Consider the following 24,304-nt stretch of genomic DNA (forward strand, 5'->3'; position numbering starts at 1 on the left):
GGATATTCGGTTTGTCAATGCGTAATTTCGTGGGTCCAGTTAGCTGGCTCTGGTCGCGTGGATCGGCGGGCCCGTCCCGATTTCTCGTCCGACCGTATCTCACGCCTTCGAGAGACTGGCGCCCGTAGGCCGTCGCCACATTTCCCGAATTCTTCACAAATGTCACAGGAATTCTGCAGACATCATCGTCGTCGCTTTTCCGATCCCCCCACGAAAGGCCACGGCATTGGGGAAGTCGCCCGTCCCTAGCGCTGACGCAGGAACCAACCAGACACGAGATTACCCGCAACAAGCATGTGTGAACCCAAGATTCGGTAAATGATCGCCGAAAGCGAGCCTATTCGCCAATCGGAAGTGTCTTGGCCATAGATTTGCATGGCTGGTTGGCAGGTTGTCACACGAAGCTGGGTTTCGGGTAGGTGGGCATGGGACCCCCAGGTGATCGACCCCACAATTCCCACGGCGGAAAAACCTACACCGGAACTCGACCGAGCGCACCATCATGTGCGTGAAAGCGGAAGCTGTGTAAATTCGCGTGCTGTGAAGATATCGGTAGTGAAACCGGTGCTGAGGTCCCGGTACGAGGGGGCCACCTTGACAGTTTCTGTCCAACGTCCCGGCTCCGGCGGTGTGGGCTCGTAAAGGGAAATCGACTCCTCAGACCCCTAAATACCAAGAGAATATCTAACGAAACACGGCACGCAAGACAATCACATCGAGGGTCGCCGCATTGGCAGCCGGTCTGCACCCGACCCAGCCGCTGCGTGGATTTGGACCTCCCAGCCTCACCGCTAGTCAAATCGCTTGGACTGAGGCGAGCGACGGGCAAAAAGCAAATAAAAGCTTGGAGAAGTTGAAAGCTTGATGCTTGGCCCCCATACTATACAGCCACGCCATCCTACGCGTCCTCTGTCTATTATTTTATATGGGGGAGCGTTGCGGTACCCCGGGTTAAAAGGCGCCATGGTGGCGGACGCCCACGACTCTCTCCCGAAAAATAAACTTACCGTGATACATCTGCTACATAGGCATGTGGTTCTCCTGGGAGAAGAAATGCTCAAGCCCCAGCCCGATGACTTACTTGGTCGTGTCCTCCGGGATAGTGAATGTGTGAAGCTTGTCATCTCCATTAAGCCGAGTCATCGGTGCTTTCACTAAGGCTAGGAAATGCTCGCGAGCTTACGGTAGATACGATAGAGGACATGCCGTGATCCAAGTATATTGTTCAAATGCATCAGCGAGAGGCGGGAAAGCCAGTCATTCTTATGTATGTACGGGCATAGTATCACTCTTGAGCTGCCGCGCGGGCAATAGCGGATTTGAACCTACTTCTGGTGTTACCGGTAGCAACTCTTGATGAGGTTGCTGCCACATTCTGCGTAGGCAAATAACTAGAGACGTCGTGTGTGGACTGCTAACGGTCGACATGAAACCCGAGTGTACCCCATGATCTATGCTAAGCACCTAACTCTTCGTTTCGTCGCCCCTCATAAACACCCTCTTTCCGGCAACCCAGGTCTCCTTCACGGCGGTCTCGTCTCTCAACCACTCCCACCCCTGTTTGGACTCCTCCAACCTCTTGTCGAGCACCACCCAATCTGCCCAGGCCCCCCCTTCAATCTTGCCCGCTTTCTTCATGCCAGCAGCTGCAGCGACGTTCCTTGTAAAACCCCTCAACGCTTCCCCAATGGTTAGCACTTCATCCGTGTGCCATCCGCCCCCACCGCCTACACTCTTTCCCGTTTTCGGATCACGTCTGGTCACGGCGGCGTAGATACCAGCCAGCACGCTCGGTGGCTCAACGGGGAAGTCACTGCCGAGCACTGGCTTCAACGGTAGAAACGACTTCATCCGGTACGCGCTCTTCTGCACTCGCTCCTCGCCCAGACGCGCCAGCGCGTAGAACTGATCGCTCGTCGCGTGTGTGGGCTGGATGCTGGGGATTATCTTCAGGGAGAACAAGCGTTTCTGGTCGTCGGGGTGGATGATCTGGGCGTGTTCGATTCTGAAGCCGGCGGAGGAGGGTGAGGCGGAGGAGATGGCAGCGATGGCCGCGCGGTTCGCGAAGTCGCCGATGGCGTGGATGCACACCGTGTAGCCGGCACGGGCCCATTGCGATGTGACCTCAGTAAGAGCCGAAGGAGCGAGCAGCATCGTTCCGTTCGTAGTGGGATCGTCGGAGTAAGGCTCGAGCAGGGCGGCGCCCCAGGATCCGAGTGCACCATCTGCCCCATTCATCAGTTTCTTCTCACTACCCCCGCCGAGTGGGGTACTCACCAGCAAACAGCTTTACCGAAGCCACAGTCACCATGCCATCCTCCCGCTTCACCATCTCCGCCTCCTCGGGGCAGAAGGTGTTCAGAGCCCGGCATTGAATCATCGCGTACACCCTCAGCTTCAGCTCACCCTTCTCCGCCATCTCCACGTACAATTCACGGTCATCGACGACAACGCCAGCGTCGTGCATTCCCACTATTCCGTACGAGTGTAGACTCTTCTGCGCCGTCTTGACAAACAATCTCTTCTCTTCACGCGTAGGCGAGGGGACGAACGGCAGGACCAGATCCATCGCATCATCGCAAAACACACCGGGAGAGGGAATGCTCCCTCCGGGCGGCGATACCGGCGGCTCATCGCCCAGCAAGTCGAGCACAGCCCGCGAAACCCAGATACAATGCACATCCACCCGATACAGCAGGACATACAGGCTCTCGGGCAGATCACTCGCCATTGGCATTCCGTCCGGAAGGAGTGACTGATCCCAGCCATTGCCTTTGATCCAATTCCCCTTCGTTCCAGACGTGGGGTGCTGCATGTGGTAGTCGCATATCTGCTCGAGGATCTCGGGAATGCTGTGCGTGTTGTAGACTTTCACGGTGCCGAGCATTTCGCCGTACTGGAAAAGATGAGCGTGGCCGTCCCAAAGGCCGGGGATGACGTGTTTCGAGAGGTTTACGGGCCATCCGCGCCGCAGGATTTGGGGCTCGGTTGCGGAGAATGGAGAGTTGAAGGTGCCATCGCTGTTGACACTGAGGCAGCCGGGAGTGAACTCGCGCGAGGTGCTGTCAAGAGTTGTGATTGAGCCGTAGCAATAGATTGTCGGCTTATCGGCGACGAAGGGAAGGGACGGGAGGTATTGTTGAAGGGTTTCGAGCGAGACGGAGAATGCGAAGAAGACGACCGGGAGCGAGAGAAGAAGGAGAAGGCGAAGCATCGCAACGAAAGAAGTGGTGTAGAGCCACTGAGCCGGATCGATGAGTGAGGATGGCGAGCTGAAGGACAGTGATGGTGGGGTTGACGTGTCAATTGGGTGCCGTGGACTAATGCAGATGCATGCATGAACAACGGGGTAAAACTGGCCGGATAATGTGCAGCGGACAATGCCAAAAGCCATAAGGCTGTGAAGTGAGAACTTGTGAAGGCATTTCGGGTGATCTGGGGCACTACTCATCGGGTGAAGACCACATATCACAGTCGGTGCTTGTTAGTTTCTTCAGCAGTGCAAACAATGAAGTAGTGGGAATTCTCAATATCATTAGGGAACTCAGCGATAGATCAGCTCTTCCTCGAGTAGATGTATAGTAGGTATGATTATTGTACGAGCAAAATTAATTCGGGCTGTTCCTGCCGCATCTTTCAGAAGTCTAGTCTGTTTTGGCCCGGTTCAACAATTGTATAGATATCCGGCCAGAGACTGTAAGTACTTCCTTCAAAGGGTACGCCCTTCTTCCACACCGCTAGGTGTATGAGCAGACCCTCTACAGAAGAAAGCCTTCAAAGGCCACACAACCAAGGTGGATGACTTCAGCTGCAATCAATCGGTCCAACAATATCTTCATTTTCGGCGGCACCCAATCAAGTTACATCTTCATCTTCCTAAACGATCCAATAGCCCAACAATACGCCGCGGTCTCGTCTAAGATACTCGGTCCTAACATCTTGGTCGCCGCCGCCACAATCGCAACATCCGAGTTGCTCGGACGGTACTTCCGAAGAGAAATCGAGATCTAACTCCACCGCACCACACCCTCATTCTTTCTACCGAACCAACTTCAACTTCACATGTCACAATATGCACCTCGAGCGACCATACCGGCCCCTGCCCGGCAGAATCGAGTGCCGCCGGCGCCAACAGAATGCCCGACAACACTCCCGCTTGTCCGCCAAACACTCCCGCTTGTCCGCCAAACACTCCCGCTTGTCCGCCAAACACTCCCGAAGGATGGGTTTCCATCAGCGGTGTTGACCACACTCGCATTGCATACACCCGCCCGTACTGCCAAGCAATCGCGAAATATCGCGGACCCTTCGAATACCCACCCGAAAACTCTCTCGACCGGGTCGCCGAGCTTGATGAGGCCACCGTGCTGCAGATCATCGACTGCGCACGGCATTATTGGCGGTGGCATAAGGAGAGGAATCCTGAGTGCGGAATATCTTTCATCACCCAACAGGGTGACTAGTTTGGTAAGGGCGAGCTCACGCAGTTAGTAGTCTATGTCATTCGAAAGCACTGCGGCATGACGGTGTATCAAATCTTTACTCGATTCCTGGAGGCTTTCCTCTAGGAGGTGCTCATGCGCCATGTTCGGCGAAGGAGAACCGCCGAGGGAAGCGATTTCACTTCCATTGGTCCCCACTCCACCTCTTACAGCGTTTCCAGCGACGAAACAACCGATTCTAGCTCTGCCGCGACGAGTGATGTAAGCACTTCCGCAATCGTCGAGAGATCCAACAAGGCGGATAATACTATCTAGGGTGTCCTGACCGGCCTTATTCTTATAGTCGGGAAGATGGTCAGGGGGGTTAGGGTCGATGATGAGTGCTCGGGTTGGGCAGTTGTGCTGCTCACCTGAATGATGGGATTTGTCTTGTTGATTTGATGTCGCGTTTTCTTCGCAGGAGTTATGGCGCTTGGGCTCTATCAATACTGGTTTCTTCTTGAGTTCTTCAACGCGCACCGGGCTCATGTATGCATCCATTACCAAATGTTACGTATCGCGTGTCAAAGTACAGATTCATCATCAATCCCAACAGCCGTCAAGGCAATGTGTGCGAGTGAACTCCTATGGAGGCGTGTAGCGATCTGACGTAATGCTTCACTTAACGTCACTCAGCCTGACGAATTCTTTCCGCTTTCCTGAATATTGGATCTCCACTCCGAAACGGAGTGTGTGTTTGTATATTACCTTGATCTAAGCAAGTCACACATGAAGTCAATAATTAAGCAAAAAAATTGAATCACCATTCTGGAGAGATAGGGATCTCCAGCCGCTGGATAGCCACACCACAAAGCCTGATGTAGGCAGGTAGACAAAAGATTTCTATTGTATCGGGCCGCGAGCTGCAGAGTGTATTGTACACTTCGCTCGACCCAACGAGAAAAATTCTAGCATCCACCCATCTTCGTATCCCCCTCAGCGTCACGCGGGTTCAGATCAACCGGCTCACTCTTTACCGGAGGATTCAGGTCCCTTGCTATGAAAACCTTCGCGGTTGCTTCTCCGGGGCAAAATTGTTCAGCCACTGCCAATGGAATTGGCATATCTGTCACCACCTCGCCATAGTTAACGTAGTGGGCAACCAGAATGTTCCAGTGCGCCTCCTCCATCACACGATACAATACTCCGCGGGTTTCCTTGCCAGGTGATTTGCGCTTCTTCCTGAAGAGGATCCGGAAGCCGTTGTCCATTGTGCGGAGTTCCATGCCTTGGCAGGAGCACTTGTGCAGCTTGGGGGGCTCCGGAAGGTTCAGCAGTCTCTGGACATTGTAAGGCACCATCAGTGTGTCGGCGAAGAAGACAACTATCGGCTTCCAAGGTACCGGAGTGTGGGGGTTGGATCGAACGGTAGACTTGCCGGGCACGGTGACTGGTTACGATGGGTTTGGTTAGATCACCGGCCGTGTGTGACAACTGAAGCGGGGAATCTCGTTACCTTTCTGAGCCGACATGTCTAGTTCTCGTCGTTCGAAAACTACCGGGCAGGTCGCGTGGGTAGAATTGGTGTATCGACGTAGTGTAATCAGAGGTGGTGTGTGAGCAAAGGAAGTGATACACATGTCGGAGGGGTACCTATCGGCTTGCTCCCATTTACGTTAGGCGTGGGTGGGTTAAGGTTAGGGTTACCACTAGTTACCCAGTGGAACCTGCCATGCAACAAGCGCGTTTGGCACCTTGTTGGCTAGACAATCGCGTTCCCAGCATCGGCAGCGAACAACGTGAGCAACGTCAACCGCAACCAGGTTTCGTTCGTCAACGGCTGGTGCGGAAGACGTCGTTCGTTCCTGCGGCACATCGCCAACCCTGATGCTTTACTGTTAACTATCCGACGGCACATGAAGGAGGTCCTCGAGGACTGCAAGCTCGTGGATACGCTCTCAACAGCGGTATCGAACTACAAGTCGACAATTGGCACCTTGCTCAGCTTCTCGAATGATACGTTTTCAAGCCTCGACGTCAACATGGGACGACTGGCGAGCGAATTCGGCAAATCTGTCGTACGTACGTGGTGTAAATGAAGGGATGATGGTGCGGGGATATCAGAGTTGCGGTATGTAGATGAACACGCGAGAGCATGGTCGAAACTAAACTGATCTTCCCGAGATTGGCATGGGTTATCCGATCGCGATCCACATAGTTTTGTATCTATCCCGGCTATTTCGAACTGTCTAATCTATCCCTCGAGGCCAAAAACCTCACATCAGACCTCCCAGTCCCAACGCCAAGTCTCCATCCGGCTCCTTTCCCGCTGCGATGCGTTTGATCTGTCCCTCATGCCATGCCTATATCATCGTCAGCACAGCCTTCGCACTCACGCACGCCCCCGATAACTTGCACGCCAACTTACCGTCTCGGCCCTCAACCCTACCACCGGGACCCACTTCATCCACCAGCCTCCCACAATCTTGAAACTCTTCACCACCGCATCCTCATCTGTGACCTCTTTCGCAAGTAGTTTTGACTTGGGAAGTTGCGGCTCGAGGCAGGTAGGTCTTGCAAGACCGATCAGATCACAAGAGCCGTCGGTGATGGTCCCGGCCATACCTAGCCGCGACCGGAAGCCGCCGCTGAGCATTATCGCCACATCCTTCCCAGCGGCCACGCGGGCTTTGGCCGCGAACGCAGCGAAGTAAGCTTCCCTGGCCACCGTTGATTGTCTAGGCGGCGCTGGGCCTTCGCGAGAAGCTCCCATCTACTCTACATCAGCTTTATTCCGTATGGAGCCGGAGAGCAGCGCACTCACCAAGGGTTTTTCGTAAGTGCCTCCGCTGATCTCTATCAGATCCACACCCGCCTTCGATATCTCCTCGACTTGGTGGAGAACCTCCTCCTCTTCCAGTCCCATCGTCGCGAAATCCGCGGAGTTGAGCTTGATGGCTATGCAGAACTCCTTAGAGGTAGCGGCGCGGACGGACGCGATAATACGGAGGAGTAGCGAGAGGCGCGCGGCGGCGCTACCACCGAAGGCGTCGGCGCGACGATTGATCTATCAGGGTCAGTGGGGTGATGGATGCGTGACGGGAGGGGAGAGGTAAGTGCCTTCGGCGACAGGAACTGTGTGAGTAGGTATCCGTGCGCGGCATGAATCTGCACACCCTTGAATCCCGCCGCTTTTGACAGCTTCGCGGCGAGCGTGAACTGGTCCACCAGTGTATCGATTTCTGCCACCGTCATCGCCTTCGGCGTGCCGAGGATGATCTTCCCCGCAAGCCGGTCCACACAGCTTCCGGGAAACTCCAGGGGCAGCGCGCTCGGCGCAATGTTCTTGGAGAAGAAAGAGCGCGTGCCGGAGAAGGGGTGGCTTTGTCGCCCCGGGTGGTTCAGTTGTACAATCGTCGGGGTGCCGGAGGCTTGCGCGGCTGTTGCCCAGGCTGTCCAGCGGGAGAGCGCGAGCGGCGTGTCTAAGGCGGAAGGGAGCACGGAGATATCGCCGGGAATGCCGAGATAGCGTGGGTCGACTTCGACATTGCCTGCGGAGCGGAAGGTCAGAAGTGTGGGTTGGAAGTGTGGGGTGGTATCATATGCGCATGTGTGTACCAGTAATCAACATCCCGTACTCGCCCTCGCTCCAGGCTCTGTACACGGCTAAATGCTTGTCGTTGGGCAGGTTGTCCTCTGAAGGGATGGCCATGTTCTCGGCCATTGGCGCCTACAATCTCATTAGCTCTGCGGAAACATCGATTCACCCTCCATCCGAGTCAACAAACCTTCACCAACCGGTTGGGCAACACCAGCCCACATCGCAACTTCAGCGGTGATGAGAGAGTGTCAATAGCGTTTGAGTTCATCGTATGAAGTATGTTGTGTCGTGACTTTTGAGTTTGTGTGCAGTTCCGCGTGTCGGATGCACCTTTTAAACCTAGAATCACATGTTGTTAGGTGTAATTATCGGAGTTCCACACGGGCGGCATGGAGGATTTGCCGACCGACCGGAGTTTTCGGAATCCCGGTGACGAAAAATCGGTAAGTTCCGGCCGCCCAAGTTCAGCGCCGAGAACCACACAAGTCACGTGTAGTCTAGCATGGCATGATATTACTCAGCAACGACGTCTTATTTCGCCGCAAAAGACCGTCGACGCGGTCCGACGGTCGGGATATGTGATGAACCGGGCGTAGTGGGGAAATTATCTCTGTCCATCACCTGAATATTCCAACAGCTTTTGCTCGAGTGTTTCAATCAAACCCCACTCACCTCAGAACGGTACAAGACGAAACCATCCGATACCAGCGAGGAAATTTCGAAGGAGGTTTCAAATGGGGTACGCTCTGCACATGCGATTGATGCTCAATGGGATGCGATGAAGGATCCCTTTACCCGAGCCTTTACCTTTCTTTCCGCTCTTCATCCTAGGCTATCCTCCACTTCCACTGAGAATGGCTGGGTGGCACCAACAGGCGCAGTGTTTTGAGAGCTTCCGGGCCTGAGCCCCAGCACTTGAAAGTGTATATAACCCAGACTGATAAATTTGTGTTGCTCAATCGTGCTGCAGTCTAGGTAGCGGTGGTAGCGGTGGTAGCGGTGGTGGAAATGGAGGTGGTAACGGTAATCGGTGCTCGCTGAGGAGGAAAGATGTTGATAGGGAAATGGAAGCGGACTCGAGAACTGGAGGTCATGCCATCATGTCAATCAACACCTGTTTTCAACCATCAGCGGGTGTTCATACATGTTCGGGGAGTACACCAAACCTGGCCTACCTTCTGGCTTCTTCCCGTTCCCCACGTGTCGCTGTTGGAATATTTGGGTAGAAGGGTAGAGATAATTTATTCGATGCAGCAACGGTATCATCTGCGGCGAGGTCTCTCTTTATATACAGACTTCAGACTTCTTATTACGATGGTTGCGCGCCCCCAAGGTGTCGCCGAAGGTTGCTCGCCCCCAGCAGCTCTCGGTCTCGACCGTCCGCCGCGGACCTTATTCTCGCCAATACTCGGTCTCGAACGTCCGCCACGAAACCTTATGTATTCGCGCCAGCATCTCTGGGCGTCGAAATTTGACAGTCGCATGCATCTTTTGTTGTTTCGTTGTATTGCAGGCGCCGAAGAAAAAAAAACTCCCGGTCGCCTTGCCGCCACCCCCTGCTCTCCGTGATCGCCATTGATAGTCGAGAATGTTTGAAAGTAGTGCGTCCCGTTCGGCCGGGTACATATGTGATGATTTCCTAGCACTAGTCACTCGACTAGGTACTATGCACCTGACGATTCCGGCTAGGAGCGCAAAGTCTAAACTTGTAGGAAACAGGACGAACTGGGAGGTGGCCCGGTGGAGGACATGGAAAACACCGCGGGTGGCAGGGACGAGGAACTGGATTTCTTAATTGAACTCACAGAAGGTTGGACGGAGCGAAAACTGGACTGACGAATACCTCAATTCATTGATTATCTCTGTCCTTCTTCCTTCTTTTCTGCCTTTCTTTCTGTCGGGCTGAGTTGAGCGGGAAGGGAGCAGGGTGGGTGGACCCGCGGGGAGGGCTAAATGGAGAACATTGGGAACCAGTAGCAAGCTCGCGGCCAACGGTCGGTGACCGCCGGGGGAAAAAGGATACTTATGTCATTTGCCATGATTTACTAAGGTCGCAAGTACTTCCTGATTAAACAAAAGAAAAAACGGAACCGTGGCTTGAACCAAAAACCTTCACCACCCCCGGTGGGTGGCTTGGAAACCCCGATAGATGGACCGCGGTCCATGCGAACTTCGCCGGGTGCGTGACCGTTAGGCCACGCGGTGGTTTTTTCCGTGCTGTAGATTTACTACGCGCGGTTTATGAACCCGTTGAAGCTCTGCCAACACAGCGTCAGGACCCATATCTTCACCTTCGATATCTCGACCCTTCGAGCTATCAACAACGGAGAACCTGCGTAAAGCCTACACCCGCGATTTCCGCCCGAAGAATGTTGATTCCGATTATAACTAGATTGCGCGTAGAAGTATGAGTAACTGGATTATCGACCACGCTGGGTTGTGTGCCATCGTGGTATTCATAGCCTAATATGGTGCCCACAACTATAAAACGTTCAACTGTAGGACCAATTAGCTGCTGCTACTTTGTTTTCTGATCGCCGGCTAGTACGGCATGTACATATACGCATAATGGCAGCTGCTACTCCATCTACTTTAAAAGTTCCAGGGCATTCTGCTCACTCTCACATCCGCCTCCATCTCAGGCATAGGATCACCACATATCACGCACAATAGCAAGGATTCTGCGTGCCCCACTAGAAAGGGAAGGAAGATCCAAGACGACGGGTGCATGGAAACTGAGCAACGTCTTTATGTCCGCGTGTTGTATCTGCAGACATAGTTGTACCACCGACATCCTGCAACATGATACTACAGTGACTCGTGCGGATACCGTGTGGACTTTATGCGAAGCAGTGTATACCAAATGATACGGACACTGCATGTATTGAAGGCTACTTCTTCGGAGGACATTGTACGATAAATTATACTCCATATCTTCTTGGGGATGTCTGCTAACATGCAAGTTACCTTGTATGTTTTCTCGAACAAAGGCTAAATTCAACAGCAACGGATGATATATCATGATGCATATCCAAGAAGCACATACCGATAATACGATTTTGAGACGGCGATTCGTTCCAAGCGCCATGATATGTGCGCTATAGTGGCTACGGCGGGTATTCTCGACTAACAAATAGAGTCTTTCCCGGAGGTTATACGACTTCTGACCGTCATTCCTGCTTCTGTTATTGTGGGGTTTAGTGGTGGAGTTCTATAGCAAAGCTTCGCTGCAGCAGTTACAGCGGCATGTATCTGCAGATATATGAACTATTAATTAACTAAGCTTGCATTCGTTTAGGGCCTTATTGCTGCCTTACTGTTCTGTCTTCACCGGACCCCTGTCCCCAGTTGGCAATTCCTACCCCACGTCCTAGTCATCTGGCACAGGTACAGAAAATCGAGGGCCATTATGAAGTTGGGGGCCTTCGCCTAAGTTTTACTGGCAATTTAATAGGCATCAATAAAGTTATTGGCGTGGATTCCGACACAGAAACGAGATCGATTGCAAGGGGCAGCGTCGACGAGTCACGATGGCAAAGAGATGCGATCTCAATTCACCATAGGTGAATCAATCGAGATCAAGAATATGGCAGAGCAATGATATCGATTGTATAGGCAACAGGCAACCATCACTAGGTATATATTCTGCAAATTCCTCCAGGTAATCCATCACACACCAGTCCCGCATCCCCCACATCCCCCCTCCGAGTCCCCTCGCCTCCCGTCCCATATCCCATCTCTACCCCATCCATAATCTATACGCCGATCCCATCTGTCTAGCACTGGTAGGTCTTCTGGACGGTACCCGAGTTGCAAATCTTGGAGTACGAGTTGTCGGCCTTGCAGTTGGCGTTGAAGTTGCCGTTCTGGTTGAGCCAGAGCGGCCCGCCGCATCCCTCGAGCGTGAGTCCCGTGTAACCTCCGGTCGCGAACACGCGTCCGCACGGGCTGGCGGGGACGACCGAGAGGAACTCGGCCGCACAGGCGTCGGTGCCCACGAGCCATGCGAGGTTGCGACGGCTGCCGTCGGGGCGGTCCTGGTAGCCGATAGCGACCGCTGCGTTGGCGGCAGAGGCGAGGAGGAAGGAGGCGATGAGGGATTGGAAGAGCATAGTTGCGGTGATCTTGAGGGGGTTAGTTTGTGGAGGAGAAGACGGGAGTGGGAGGAGATGTACTAGTGAGTGTGTGAGTAACTGATGTGGATGTTGTGGAAGAGGCGAAGATGGAAGCTGATGATTGCTGTGATGAAGAACTGACCTTGGGGGAGGATATAGGGACTTTTATATTCGATTCTGGATGCCCACGATGGAATGGAAACCCGAGGGCTGTGGGCTCACCGCACACCACCAGGCAGCAGCGATCGTTCAGTAAGCCGAGAGTCAAGACCCAGCAGGCATCCATCACGATCAAGCACCGAGGTTTGTTTGCCAACATTAACTCCAGTAATCATCTACTGTAGGGAATCCTGCGCCGTAGGGCCTCCTACAAAGTTGGGAAAGTCTATAGTTCTCTATGGTCATTGGTTACTAGCATACTAATTCTTGATATACTAGCTCCAGGCTTTAACGCTAAACGGATAGCGATGCGGAGCTATCTATCCACCATCCAGTAGACATTCGAAGACAGGAAACTCTCAGTTCCAAAGGAACAACAGTTTATCAGTCTAATACGGCCGAACCAGATCGCGTTTTATTAAGAACTCCACCAACGTACAATATCGACCAAGAACAAGAGACCTGCGTGGAACCAGCTTCTGAACAAACCAGTTCGCAAGTTGAACCTGGTTTAACTGGCAAACAGATATTCTGTCCCTCTTACTACTAGTTACTCTGTCCCCTCAGAGAAGACGACCGTAGAATTGATATACAGCGTTTTAATTATTGGGTTTCCGTGCACTCGCCCACTCGATCATGTAGATCAATCATGATCATTGAAGAAGTATCGGATAAGCCGGATAGTGACCTAACCTAGCTATAGAAATCGGCATTGAGTTGTTGCCTCGACGATTCAGTTATCTCGGTAGATGGTTACCAAGAGTTGAGGGTTGAGGGTAAACCTTCCTTCGCGAGGGAGAGAGAGAACATCAATCTATTGTCGCATGCAGCCTTACCAAACCTTCCTTCGCAAGAGCCGCAATCCCGCTTAGGCAGGAACCTGTCAAGTGACACTTCATGAGCGTGTACGACGCGGAAGAAAGCCGGCACCTGCATTTCCCCTCGCAAACGCGGAGAAAACAGCTCATATAATGTATTCCGACCAGCGATCATGATTACTCGTTGGTGTATATTTCCCATAGCGCGTTTCCACCAGCACTGGCAATGTGCGGAACCTAGCGGAAGTCCCTGCATGGATCCGCTCCCATACCTATTTAGTGATGGTTTAGCGGAAGCTCGGTACATGGATAAATTCAACAGGCAGCAATCCAACAGGCAGCAATGTAGGTAGGTCATCCACGCATTCCATTAGTCAAGAAAACAGACTGAAAAACTAATCATCGAGCGGTGACGACCAATCCGCAGTAGGAGTGCCCCAGGTTGCGAGCCTGCGAGCGACTGGGGGTGGTAGTTACTAGCCACCTTGGCACGAGTAGTTATGCGTGACCGTGACATCCCCGGACTGAGGCCCGCTCTGCACCATTACTATGAGTTGCATGAGCGAATCGGTCATCCGGCTCTGCTCGAACTCGGCAAAATGTTGCCGTCAGCATGTGTAACCGCCACTGTGATCAAATAAGGTCGAATGCCGATGATGATTAAACAGAAAAGAAACGAAAAATGGTTGCCATCAGTCCGTTGCGTTAGGTACATACCGTATCCCCTACATGTCCGGGGCGTGTGTAAATATGCTGCACTGCAAAGTATGCCTGATTGGGAGGCGGCAGTGCATCTACAAAACCACACGGCTCACTTTCTCGATTAGTCTGGCCGCAGCTGTGCTGATAGTAGTCACGGTTGCTACCAGTCACGGGTGCAGACGGGCCACCGGCAGATACTACCACACCGGCGGCGGATTCAACTACCTACTACACTTTCAAATGTTTAGAAAAGCTTCAGGAGAAGGGATGTGGGAATATACGCTGCTAGATACATAATGTTGGAGAGCCTGTTTGTACTAATTTACACATGTTGCTTTGCGGAAGAGCCCACTCGCCGAATGATTTAGATATCACTCGTTGCCAACCTTTCTGCGCCACATACTACCGCCGGACATGTAGGGAATAAACCCGGATATCTAATATGGTTGGGACATCTACTTAGTGCCGGCGTAAGGGGGCATTCGGATCTGGGGAATTACAATACAAACGCGGTAATATATTAGCATTTATCAAATTAAATCAATCTATTTTTCCACGCGTTCGCAGCCAGCTCTAGAGCTACATGGCCCCGCCGAGAACGAAAATCACAATATCTCGGCCCGTTTTTGCCCGTTTTCTTCGATAAAAACACTCCTGCGGACCGCACAGGTGCGCTCATTCTATCGGTTCCATTATTCTGCCGGTCTGTCGCCGTTGACTGGGCGTCCGCAGCCCACTCCAGAGCTCCGTGGCTCCGCCAGGGCCGAAAATTACAATTTCACAGCCATTTCCTGCCCGTTTCCTTCGATCAAACACTCCTCTGGATCGCATGGGCGCGCTCATTTCAGCAGTACCATCGTCCCATCGGCCCGACGCCGGTGACCGGCCGTCCGTAGCCCACTCCACAGCTCCGGCGCTCCACAGCCCCACCGGGACCGAAAATCGCAATTTCTCGGCTAGTTCTTGCCCGTCTTCCAAGGCACAGATATACAAAGCTCATCGACAGGTTAACAATAAGCCGAGATTGTAGTAAATTTGTGGGTAATTATTATCTATTTATGTACATAACATTCTTTATTAGGACAATTAGCCACCATGTCGTGGTGCCAAGTCTGCCCAATCGGGCATTGTGGCTGTCCAGTTGCTGGACATTCCCAGGGCCTCCCCATACTAAATCGTTTTTCGTTTATTTATTTTGGATTTTTATTGCCATTCAACCACACCATTTAAAAGAAAAAACGCGCTGTATAAATTATCTTCTGCCTCTTCTCTATCACTGTACAGAGCCTTTTTTCCAAATCAGGTTGTTGTCAACTAACCGACGTCAAAAGTGGGTGTGGTTTCACCCCGGGACAAAGCGCTTAGTCAGTAACAGATTTACTAGCGTAAATCCCTCATGAAGAATCCCCCCGGCCTCAAACCTCGCCTCTCCAACATAATTCCACACCATCATCATCATCTTCAGTCTTGCTAATACTAGGGAACAGCTCTGCAACCATCTACTACCTACGCACTCCTTCTAGTCTGTTCTTTTAGCTAAACGTATTGGTTCAACAGGAGGTTTTCCCCTCGCGCGCGCGCCGAGCCCGTCGAAAGTACGCCCGTTGAGCCTGCCGAGAGAGCGTCCACCGAGCCTGTCGAGAGCGTGTCCGCTGGAGTACGGAGAGCACATCATTAGGTCCCGCTGTGAGCGCGTTCGCCGAGAGCGCGTCTACCGAGAGCGCGTCGGCCGAGCCTACCGAGAATATGCCTGCCGAGTCTGCTGCGAGCGCACTCGTTGAGGAAGAGTGGACAGCGGCTGTGAGAGGTTGGAATATTAGTAAAACCAGACAGTTAGTTAAATGGCGATGGCCTAACAGGGAATTCAAGGGCCCAGTGACTGCGGCGACTGTATGTGAGCCGTCGGCAGTGAGTGAGCTCGACAAAGAAAAAGGTTCATCTTCATCGCTGCTGTCAATCTCGGTGAGGTTTTCTATAAAGCTGTACATCAACCGCTGTTCAGTTCAGGAGCGGACAGCCCACTGCTATTCTCACGCACTCAGCCTTCCAAATCGACATCAGGTGACGTTGTGTTGAATTCCATTTCACAGGGAGGACTATTATCCGGGTTTACACGGTATTCGAATGCACGTTGCAGAGTTGAGTATCCCCTTGGGTGGCAAGCCAGGGTGGGGTACTACGTACAGTGCATTAGAGTGTATGATATGCATTAGCGCGAACAATTCAGGTCAGTTGTAGTATAGCGTATTTGGCAGCGAACCTCATCTCATGAGCTGTTTGGTTCCTAAACATACCAATCATCTGTTGGGCAGGAGCGCTTACTGCTGCGAAACCGGGTGTGAGGGAATGTTGATGCTTTTGATATCACTCGGTGTAACCATCTTCAAGCTAAGGCTCTAATGCATATCACACACGCTAATGCACTGTACGTAGTACCCACCCTGGACTTGCCACACAAGGGGATAGTAGCACCGCAAATGAAATCTGGACCTGCGTCCACTTTTTATCCCGGTAAAGTAGAGAAGGCTTACTCCATATGTAGGCTTCGGCGATCGGATCGGCCTACATAGGGTCTTCTTTAGGTCCGAAATCACCTACCGCATCCTACACGATTCGATCAGAAGACGGAGGGAAATTTTAGTGTACATAGAAGATGAACTGCAGGAACAACGGGCCGGAGAAGTGAAATTCCGTACATGTAGAGATGCGGCGGCTCCCCGCAACTCGTAGCGGGAACTCGTCAAGTCCTTAACGCCGATCTCTACATACCTACGTTCGCGCTTGTATGGGGTGCCCACTCTTGCCGACTCGTTGGATCCGGAAAGATAATCAACGGTACATATGAAAGGACGATGTGGTCGCACCACCATGTCTCGTCTCTGGACTACCCTCGCCGCTCCACCCTGCGAGGTGGCACTGAAGATGCCTGCTCTGACATGTGGTATCCGCTAGCCGGGAGAGTTGGGCATCGAATAGTTATCGCCAGCCTTGATATCAACACGTTTCGTTTTCCATCTTGTGTTCATGGCATATCACTAGCCATAACGGCCGCATCATTCCCGATTCGGTAGGAGGCTTCACGGCGCATACGACCTCACTATAGATGATTACTGGAGTTGAGACGACCATCCACTCTCGACAGATCCTCGTGGGTGAAAGCTGCTCAGCTGGGTCTTGACGTACTCAACAATCTCTATTAGCTGCTTGGAGCTGTGCAGTTGTCCCACAGCGCTCGGATTTTCCATGCCATCATGGCCATCCGGAATCGTATATAAGGATGCCTAAATTCCCCCCTAAGGTCAGTTCTTCACCACAGCAATCATCAGCTTCCATCCTCACCTCTTCTACAACATCCACTCATCGGTTACTCACACACTCACCAGTAAATCACCTCCCACTCCCGTCTTTTCCTCTAAAAAACCAACCCCCTCCAGACCCACCTTCACCATGCTCTTCCAATCCCTCATCGCCTCCTTCCTCCTGGCCTCCGCCGCCAACGCGGCGGTCGCCATCGGCTACCAGGACCGCAGCGACGGCAGCAGGCGCAACCTCGCATGGCTCGTGGGCACCGACGCCTGTGCAGCCGAGTACCTCTCCACCGTCCCCGCCAGCCCTTGCGGACAGGTGTTCGAGACCGGAGGTTACCAGGGACTCACGCTCGAGGGATGCGGAGGATCGCTCTACCTCGCTCAGAACGATAACTTCAACGCCAACTGCAATGCCGATACTTCCTACTCCAAGTCTTGCAACTCGGGAGTCGTCCACAAGACCTACCAGTGCTAGAGGGGTTGGATTGGGTAGATTAGAGACGGGGTAGTGAGGGAATATGGGACGGGAGGCGGGGGGATGAGGGAGGTCTAGGAGAGTGCGGGAAAGGCGTGTGTGCCATGGACGAACTGGAGAAAACTGCAGGTTGGATAGGATAGTTTTATTTTACAATCGATCTCGCTTCTATGCTCCATTTTTGTGGTCGTGATTGGTGCATCCGCGGTCAAAAATCGATTGCGCATCTACAAACTTTGCTGTCTTCGGCGAGGGGGTATTGACCACTGTGAAACAGAGCTCTCCGTGAGACACAAAGACTTGAGGACTTGCCACGGTCCACTGTTAATGCTCCGCTTCTTACATACGTTGAACAGAAATTGCATGACATGGAAAACTGGAAACACTTCTTCCTGCGAAATGCGTAGATAGCAGTGTGGGCTCCCGGCTCCTCCCGTGGCCTCTTCACCGCTCCATTGATTTCGGCGTACTCGGACTTCTACCTTGGACTTTCTGAGCAAGATGTAGGATCTAGTCGGTATCCTCAATGATTACACCCTCTCGGGAAAGCCGGAAAAAGAGCAGCTCTGATAATTCGAGCCAGCTACGTCCTCCACGCATACAACGATGTGGTTCGTGGCAGTCCCGAATCGGCCAGCCCGTATCTTCCGTACACCTACCAATGCCCATCGCCAACATATCCGACGACTTCCGGGCCGGCCGTTCCAGGAGCCACGCAACTTGTTTGAGAAGAGAGGTTGAGACTTGAGTAACCGATCGGCGTTAAGCGACGCCGTAGGCAAATCTTGTGTAGCGATCACGACAGACGCGCCGGCCCGCACCGCTATGGCTTGCATGAGCTGACCATGTTCCGAGTCTCCGACCGGTACCCGTTTATCCAAAGTGTAGGCAATGCGAAATTAGCGCGTTACTTGTTCATCGGTGAGATACCGTAGAGTATGCTTATTCTTTAGTCGCGGGGGATCGGAGTAAGCCAAGTCGCTTCGCTATATCCGAACAAGGCTATTATACCATCGGCTTTACTCGTATGTAATATCGAGAGATGGAGGACGTAGGAGCTCCATCGGATCAAGCTTTAGGGCCCACGAGGGACATAGATTCGTACCAGAGCTTCCAAGTTCCTCCCCTGCATCATCGAACGACAGAGATATAGGAAACCGGCAGTTGACGATAACTTGCTTTTCGAGGTGTGTGTTAGTTTGTAGCTCGTCCGCGCCACCGTCACCATCCCGCTCGCTTGGATTCAGGTGCGTCTGTTCGAATCTCCTTCCTGGCAGCATACGCATACGTGTAAATGGCCTGGACGACCGGTCCCTTCAACTGGTCGAAGCCGATTCAAAAGCATGGCTTCCGGGATATGATAACAATCCCCCATGTCCTTTCCGGTGTGTCGCCCTCTCCGGCCCCTTCACGGCCGGTTCCTACGGGACCATTGCTCCAACCAATCCCCCAGCAGATCGTATCGCACCGTAGCCTCCGTGGTTTCACGGTACGATCATTGCCGACCATGCAGTTGGCTAGGGTTCCACCTCAATGGCGGATGCATTCAGTTATCCATGTATTAGTAGATTTTGCTGGCTTCAACGACATCGTGAGTGGGCGGGCGCCGGGCGGACTGCGGAGCAAGGTATTTACATACAGGTACCAACAGTGCATCTGCTCCTCCTATTACCATACTCGTATTCGCATGCCTGACTGGGCCTCTGCTAATGAGATCTTACATATGTCTCGGAGTTTTGTACACAGTGTGATATAAAGATTGATAAGACATCGGTAGCCCGGCACCGTGCTAGCCGGAAGTGTACGGAAGAAGTGCGTCTACATGTAATCCATCAAAGTTGAAGATCATGATTACATACACACCCCCAGTATACGGTCTGACCCACGCCCCACGGGGCCCAAGAGTTGGCTCGGTGCCGAAACCCCAGGCCCGGCCATTGCAGCGCACATCGTTTCCAGATTGGAAATAGTGCTAAATACTAGAGCAACGAGTGATATCGACGGCATTCATTCAGGTGAGAAATAATTCGCAACGTCTATGCACGAGACATAGCCCAAGCAGCGATTACAGATGTATTTCCTCGAAATCCAGCGAAGCTTCCCCGACCCAGAAACAGCTCGCACCAACATAGGATATCACTGCGCATCCCTGTACATACCGTAGTGTGACTCACCCGGAATTCCCCCTCTTTTATGCCAGTCTCCACGATGGCGGATCACAGACGGATCAACTCCGAGGACAGAAGCACCTCAACAGCGCAAGCGAAATGTGAAATGGGTATATTCAAATGATCTTCCAGCTCATCATTACCTAGGTATGTAGGTACTTTGGTATTTATTTCTAGTGACATCTCCTATGTGCAAATATACCAAAGCTTCCACCAGCACCGTGGCGGTAAGACCATCCCTACCGCCCACTGTCGCATAGTTCTTTCCTCGTGCCCTCGCATACAGCCAGAGCAACGATGAACGAAGATAATACGTTCGCATCAACTGGAGGCAGTGAAATACCAGCGACACAGTGGGCCTCGACATGCGCACGCACAGCGGCCAGGGCCCGAGCAACAAAAATAAGGTCAACATTTGAACCGATACATGATCGGATTTCAGCTGTTAAACTGAAAAGAACAGATACTACACTTGATCTAAGCCAGATGGCTGTTGGACACGGGTTTGTTAGCGAAGCTTCAGAGTGAAAGGAAATTTTGGGGGCGGGGGTCGACATACCAAAGGAGCTAAGGAAGAAAAAAAGGGAGAAGGAAGTGGGAGAGGAGTGCTTCTTTTATACATAAGTTGGAGGGTGGGACGCTTGCGCGAAATTTTGGCCGATGGGGGTATGTTCGGGTATGCACCGAGTGACTCTTACATTGTTGAGACTCAAGTGAATCTTACGGTATCTACATCATTGAGTGACTCATGTGTCCTTGGCGACGGAGGGGCCCCGCATACAAATAAACAAGTTTAATATCGATCTTGTGCAACGTCACGGCCTAGGCACTCGCAGAGTGGCACGAAGATGTGTAGAGTACACATGATATAGGAGCAGAGCTCGACAGAACACCAACTCGAAGTTTAGGGATACCCTTTTGCCGATTTTGTTCTAGGTGCGGTGATATGATTCCCGTGTATCTACTCTACCCTACCCTCTCTATTCTCATGCCGAAGAGATTTCGTCGCGTGGTTCTCTCACCCGTAACCCGTTTCTGCGACTGCTTATACGTGAGTATATTGTAACCAGAAACCGGCATGTTATGTACTGCAGAAGGCTGTGCAAAAAGAATGTCACAACTGGCAGCTTTCATACGCGACTTCCAGTATCGAGAGAGGAATCCCGAGATTATTTATCATGTGTAAATCGAGTAACGTACGGCTCAAAACCATGCCCGTCGGACGGACCTTCACATCGGCCTGGGCCGACGGAAATGTGATCGCGAAGGATCGGCGGCTTTGGATCGGCTTGAAGATAGCTTGGCTTTTATTAGTCAGCTTTACTCTATTATGTTACACCTCGACACTGTTGCACGCTATGAAGGGAGAGCTATCTGAGGAAGGATGACCATCACGTGACCGTCACGTGGAAAGACAGTGATAGATTGGGCGGTAGATGCCGACCATACGATAACTATCTGGTATCATACATAGTTGGGGTGTGTCGCGACGAGCTCGAAAGGATACAAAGTCATTGGGGATGCAATTATTCGCAATAAAATTTTCAACAAAGAAAGAAAAAAATAGCTCCCTGAGCCTCAGCCATCCCCCTCGTCCGTGCTCTCCAGTCCCAGTCCTCCTGGTCCTCTCCTCCTCCGTCCTCCTTCTCGTTCTCCTCCTCCTCCCAGTCCCAGTCCTGCTGGTCCTCTCCGCCTCACTGCTCGTCAATTTCCATCTCGTCGTCCTCCACATCCTCCCAGTCCTCCTCGTCGTCGTCCTCCTCGATTTCAATCAGCTCGTTCTCGTCGCCTCCCTTGTCGTTGGTGTTGCCCTCCTCCTCGTCGGCAGCGTCGGTAGCGTCTGCGTCGGCTTCGTTCTGAACCGCGGAAGTTGCGGCGAGATATTTAGCCACCAAGGCCAAAATCTTGAGATACTCGGCGTATGCCTCATCGGTTTGGTGGTTGGGGGTGGGGATAATAGTATTGTCGCCCATTATTTCATTCGTTTGGTTGTTTTGTGTTGGTGGGTTTGACTGGGCTTTAATTGGAAGTTGTCGGGCGATAAGTTGATCGTGTGCTTGATGGTGTGGGAGGAAGAAGAGGGAGGAAGAAGGGAGGGAGAGAAAAGAGAAAGCCCACGAGGTTCTTGGAACTGAATCGCCGTTGAGAGTCGCTAATGAGGCTTGTCGCTGCCGTCGCGGCATCCTAGGACACTCGTGCATCGAGTGATGATCTATGCGTCACTGCCACCCGAGAACCACCGAGCAGCGGGTAGTTGCCCTAGCTTGCATTCCGTAAATAGACTCCAGTATGTACGGAGAAATCAAACGTTCCGTTTCTACGAGAACGCAGGTTGCGTATCGCCGCCTCTAACCGCAGTCGGCGAGTCCAGTCTCAGTAAAGTCTCGCCACCGCTTCCCCACACAGCATCATCGGGTTTTGTCATTCTCAAAGAGCCTGTTCAGCGGGCGAGATAGCCACAGTGGAGGGGGAATGAACTCCAGGGGAGATCTCGGCGCTTTGCGCATGTACCACGTCGAATCATGACAACTAGCAATTTCCCAACCCCGCATTGGATCTAAATACGTTCCGCTGCTATTCGTCGGGCCTCAGCCTTAACAGATAAGCAAGCCCAGAGACGACGATTCCTTTCTGCTTCAGGGTTTTGGTGGTGGAATTTCTTTATCAAATACATTATTGTGGATACCTCTGCCGGCCATAACCTTGGGGTTCCATTCTGTATGAACTATCAAGCAATCAGTCATAGGTAGTACACCTTGACACTGTTCCACGCTATGAAAGTAGATCTAACTCAGGAAGGATGACTGGCACGCGACTTTAACGTGGAACACCAGTGATAGGTTGGGCAGCAGATGCCGACTCTGCGAAAGCTACATTATCAGGTACATCGCTGGGGTGCGTTGCGACGAGCTTGAAAGGATATAAAGTCATTGGGATGCGATTATTTGCGATAAAAATTTTAAAAAAGAAAGAAAAAAAACAGCTCCTTAAGCTTCAATCAGCCTCCTCCGAGTCCGTAACCCACTCCCAGTCCTCCTGGCCCCCTGCCCCCTCCTTCGATTCCGAGTCCGTACCCCACTCCCAGTCCTCCTGATCCACTCCGCCTCCCTGCTCGTCAATTCCCATCTCGTCGTCCTCCACGTCGTCCTCCACGTTCTCCCACTCGTCCTCCTCCTCCGTGTCAACCTCCAGCTGCTCGGTGGCGACGGTGACGGCGGTTGTGGTCGTGGCGGCGGTCATGGCGGCGGCTTTTTCCCTGACCGCAGAATTGACGGGGAGAAATTTACCCCATAAGGCTAAGTTCTGGAGGGTCTCCAGGTTCGCGGAGCGGATGATGGTAATGTCGCTCATAATGGTTGTCGCTGGGTGACTGGTGGTAGCGGGTTTCGTTTAGTGTTGTTTGCGACTTTCGTGTGGTGGTTTGTCGGGCGATTGGTGGTGTGGGGAGGAAGAGAGAAATGGGGAGAGAGAGAAACGGGGGGGGGAGAAGATATAACCCACCAGGTGCTTGGAACTCAATCGCAGTTGAGAGTCGTGATTGGGGCTTGTGGCTACAGTTGAGATATGCAAAGTCACTCGCATAGAGAGTGATTCCGTGTGAAGCGCCGCGTGAGAACCATGCAATCTGGATTCCACAGTTCTTGACGACATCTGTGATCATCAACACTATCTCTCTACTTTAACTTCTTGTACAGTAATTACGTGGGGCCTGAGCAGGTAGATCATGGCAATGTGGCAGCTTTTATGTACAGTTCTCCTACCGCCGGCATTGCATCGATAGAGGGATCCCGACTCCCGAGTATTGTTTTATGTACAAACTACATACATGGAGGAGTACCGTACATAGGGCTCAAAAACATGCCCGCGACGTCGGGCGGTCGGTCGCAAGAATCCGCGTGTTCCGGCGGAGATGTGATCGATCAGGTAGGACTCCCGACGGCTTTAAATCAACTCCGAGAAGATAGCTTAGAGTTAAATAGTCAACTTTACTCTACGTTGTGTAGAATACTGGCTACGAGCCTACTATAACTACTTATTTAAAGGGTACATAACTGGAGTGCGCCCCGACGAGCACAAAAGAATACAATTGAAGTCATTGAGGATGCGGTATAAAATTGAAAAACAATGTGGAAAAATACAGTGCACTCGGCCTCAATCCTCCTCCTCGTCGGTCTCCCACTCCCAGTCCTCCTGGTCCTCTCTGGCTTTCTCCTCATCCTAACCCTCCTCCTCCCAGTCCCAGTCATCCTGGTCCTGCCCGCCTCCCTCCTCCACCTCGTCCGTATCCTCATCGTCCTCTCAGTCCCAGTCCTCCTGGTTCACTCCCCCTCCCTCCTCGTCCATCTCCGTCTCGTCCTCCTCCTCGTCCTCCCACTCGTCCTCCTCCTCGGTCTTTACCACCTCCTTCTCGGCGCCTCCCTTCTCGGCGCCTCTCTTCTCGTCGATGTCAACCGCCATTTTCTCGGCGGCATCGGCGGTGGTGGTGGTGTCGGCGGAGGTGGTGTGCATGATGTTTGCCATTGGGTGAATAGTGGTA

At 52.4% G+C, this 24,304-nt stretch overlaps 8 protein-coding genes across 8 annotated transcripts; 1 reads left to right on the forward strand and 7 right to left on the reverse strand.

Annotated features, from left to right (window-relative positions):
• Positions 1-1,205: 1,205 nt before the first annotated feature.
• Positions 1,206-3,309, reverse strand: BZA05DRAFT_369038 (amidohydrolase family-domain-containing protein). The gene is made up of 2 exons (XM_051481608.1): positions 2,278-3,309; positions 1,206-2,225 (listed from the first exon to the last, which is right to left on the reverse strand). Exons 1-2 carry the CDS (start codon positions 3,212-3,214, stop codon positions 1,465-1,467), a joined length of 1,698 nt encoding a protein of 565 aa, XP_051342673.1. The 5' UTR covers positions 3,215-3,309; the 3' UTR covers positions 1,206-1,464.
• Positions 3,310-5,389: 2,080 nt separating this feature from the next.
• On the reverse strand, positions 5,390-6,110 carry BZA05DRAFT_463786 (uncharacterized protein; the record flags this gene model as incomplete). The annotated part of the gene is made up of 2 exons (XM_051487715.1): positions 5,938-6,110; positions 5,390-5,871 (listed from the first exon to the last, which is right to left on the reverse strand). Exons 1-2 carry the CDS (start codon positions 6,059-6,061, stop codon positions 5,390-5,392), a joined length of 606 nt encoding a protein of 201 aa, XP_051342674.1. The 5' UTR covers positions 6,062-6,110.
• A 467-nt stretch (positions 6,111-6,577) lies between these two features.
• On the reverse strand, positions 6,578-8,724 carry BZA05DRAFT_204045 (NADH:flavin oxidoreductase/NADH oxidase). Its single transcript, XM_051479528.1, has 8 exons — positions 8,695-8,724; positions 8,433-8,632; positions 8,210-8,361; positions 8,040-8,151; positions 7,542-7,972; positions 7,246-7,488; positions 6,850-7,194; positions 6,578-6,784 (listed from the first exon to the last, which is right to left on the reverse strand). Exons 3-8 carry the CDS (start codon positions 8,288-8,290, stop codon positions 6,698-6,700), a joined length of 1,299 nt encoding a protein of 432 aa, XP_051342675.1. The 5' UTR covers positions 8,291-8,361; positions 8,433-8,632; positions 8,695-8,724; the 3' UTR covers positions 6,578-6,697.
• A 3,074-nt stretch (positions 8,725-11,798) lies between these two features.
• On the reverse strand, positions 11,799-12,134 carry BZA05DRAFT_442222 (uncharacterized protein; the record flags this gene model as incomplete). The annotated part of the gene is made up of 1 exon (XM_051486729.1): positions 11,799-12,134. The coding sequence occupies one exon, from the start codon at positions 12,132-12,134 to the stop codon at positions 11,799-11,801; it is 336 nt and encodes a 111-aa protein (XP_051342676.1).
• Positions 12,135-17,135: 5,001 nt separating this feature from the next.
• On the forward strand, positions 17,136-17,777 carry BZA05DRAFT_434090 (uncharacterized protein). The gene has a single exon (XM_051486305.1). The coding sequence runs from the start codon at positions 17,264-17,266 to the stop codon at positions 17,597-17,599; it is 336 nt and encodes a 111-aa protein (XP_051342677.1). The 5' UTR covers positions 17,136-17,263; the 3' UTR covers positions 17,600-17,777.
• A 1,902-nt stretch (positions 17,778-19,679) lies between these two features.
• BZA05DRAFT_388953 (uncharacterized protein) lies at positions 19,680-20,326 on the reverse strand (the record flags this gene model as incomplete). The annotated part of the gene is made up of 1 exon (XM_051482718.1): positions 19,680-20,326. A coding segment is annotated over one exon (320 nt), but the record flags the coding sequence as incomplete, so codon positions are not given.
• Positions 20,327-22,761: 2,435 nt separating this feature from the next.
• BZA05DRAFT_442225 (uncharacterized protein) lies at positions 22,762-23,118 on the reverse strand (the record flags this gene model as incomplete). The annotated part of the gene is made up of 1 exon (XM_051486730.1): positions 22,762-23,118. One exon carries the CDS (start codon positions 23,116-23,118, stop codon positions 22,762-22,764), a length of 357 nt encoding a protein of 118 aa, XP_051342679.1.
• Positions 23,119-23,919: 801 nt separating this feature from the next.
• On the reverse strand, positions 23,920-24,288 carry BZA05DRAFT_442226 (uncharacterized protein; the record flags this gene model as incomplete). The annotated part of the gene is made up of 2 exons (XM_051486731.1): positions 23,920-23,985; positions 24,091-24,288. The coding sequence occupies 2 exons, from the start codon at positions 24,286-24,288 to the stop codon at positions 23,920-23,922; spliced, it is 264 nt and encodes an 87-aa protein (XP_051342680.1).
• Positions 24,289-24,304: the final 16 nt, after the last annotated feature.

Source organism: Tricharina praecox (genome assembly GCF_024521635.1).
Source record: "Tricharina praecox strain CBS 144465 chromosome Unknown BZA05scaffold_4, whole genome shotgun sequence".
Classification (NCBI taxonomy): domain Eukaryota; kingdom Fungi; phylum Ascomycota; class Pezizomycetes; order Pezizales; family Pyronemataceae; genus Tricharina; species Tricharina praecox.

Coding starts and splice junctions, on each gene's coding strand:
- BZA05DRAFT_369038 (XM_051481608.1), bottom strand. CDS start 3,214: ATGCTTCGCCTTCTCCTTCTTCTCTCGCTCCCGGTCGTCTTCTTCGCA. Junction 2,226..2,277: donor TTCGGTAAAGCTGTTTGCTG/GTGAGTACCCCA, acceptor TGAATGGGGCAG/ATGGTGCACTCGGATCCTGG.
- BZA05DRAFT_204045 (XM_051479528.1), bottom strand. CDS start 8,290: ATGAACTCAAACGCTATTGACACTCTCTCATCACCGCTGAAGTTGCGA. Junction 8,152..8,209: donor TGCCCAACCGGTTGGTGAAG/GTTTGTTGACTC, acceptor ATGAGATTGTAG/GCGCCAATGGCCGAGAACAT. Junction 7,489..7,541: donor CACAGTTCCTGTCGCCGAAG/GCACTTACCTCT, acceptor TGACCCTGATAG/ATCAATCGTCGCGCCGACGC.
- BZA05DRAFT_434090 (XM_051486305.1), top strand. CDS start 17,264: ATGCTCTTCCAATCCCTCATCGCCTCCTTCCTCCTGGCCTCCGCCGCC.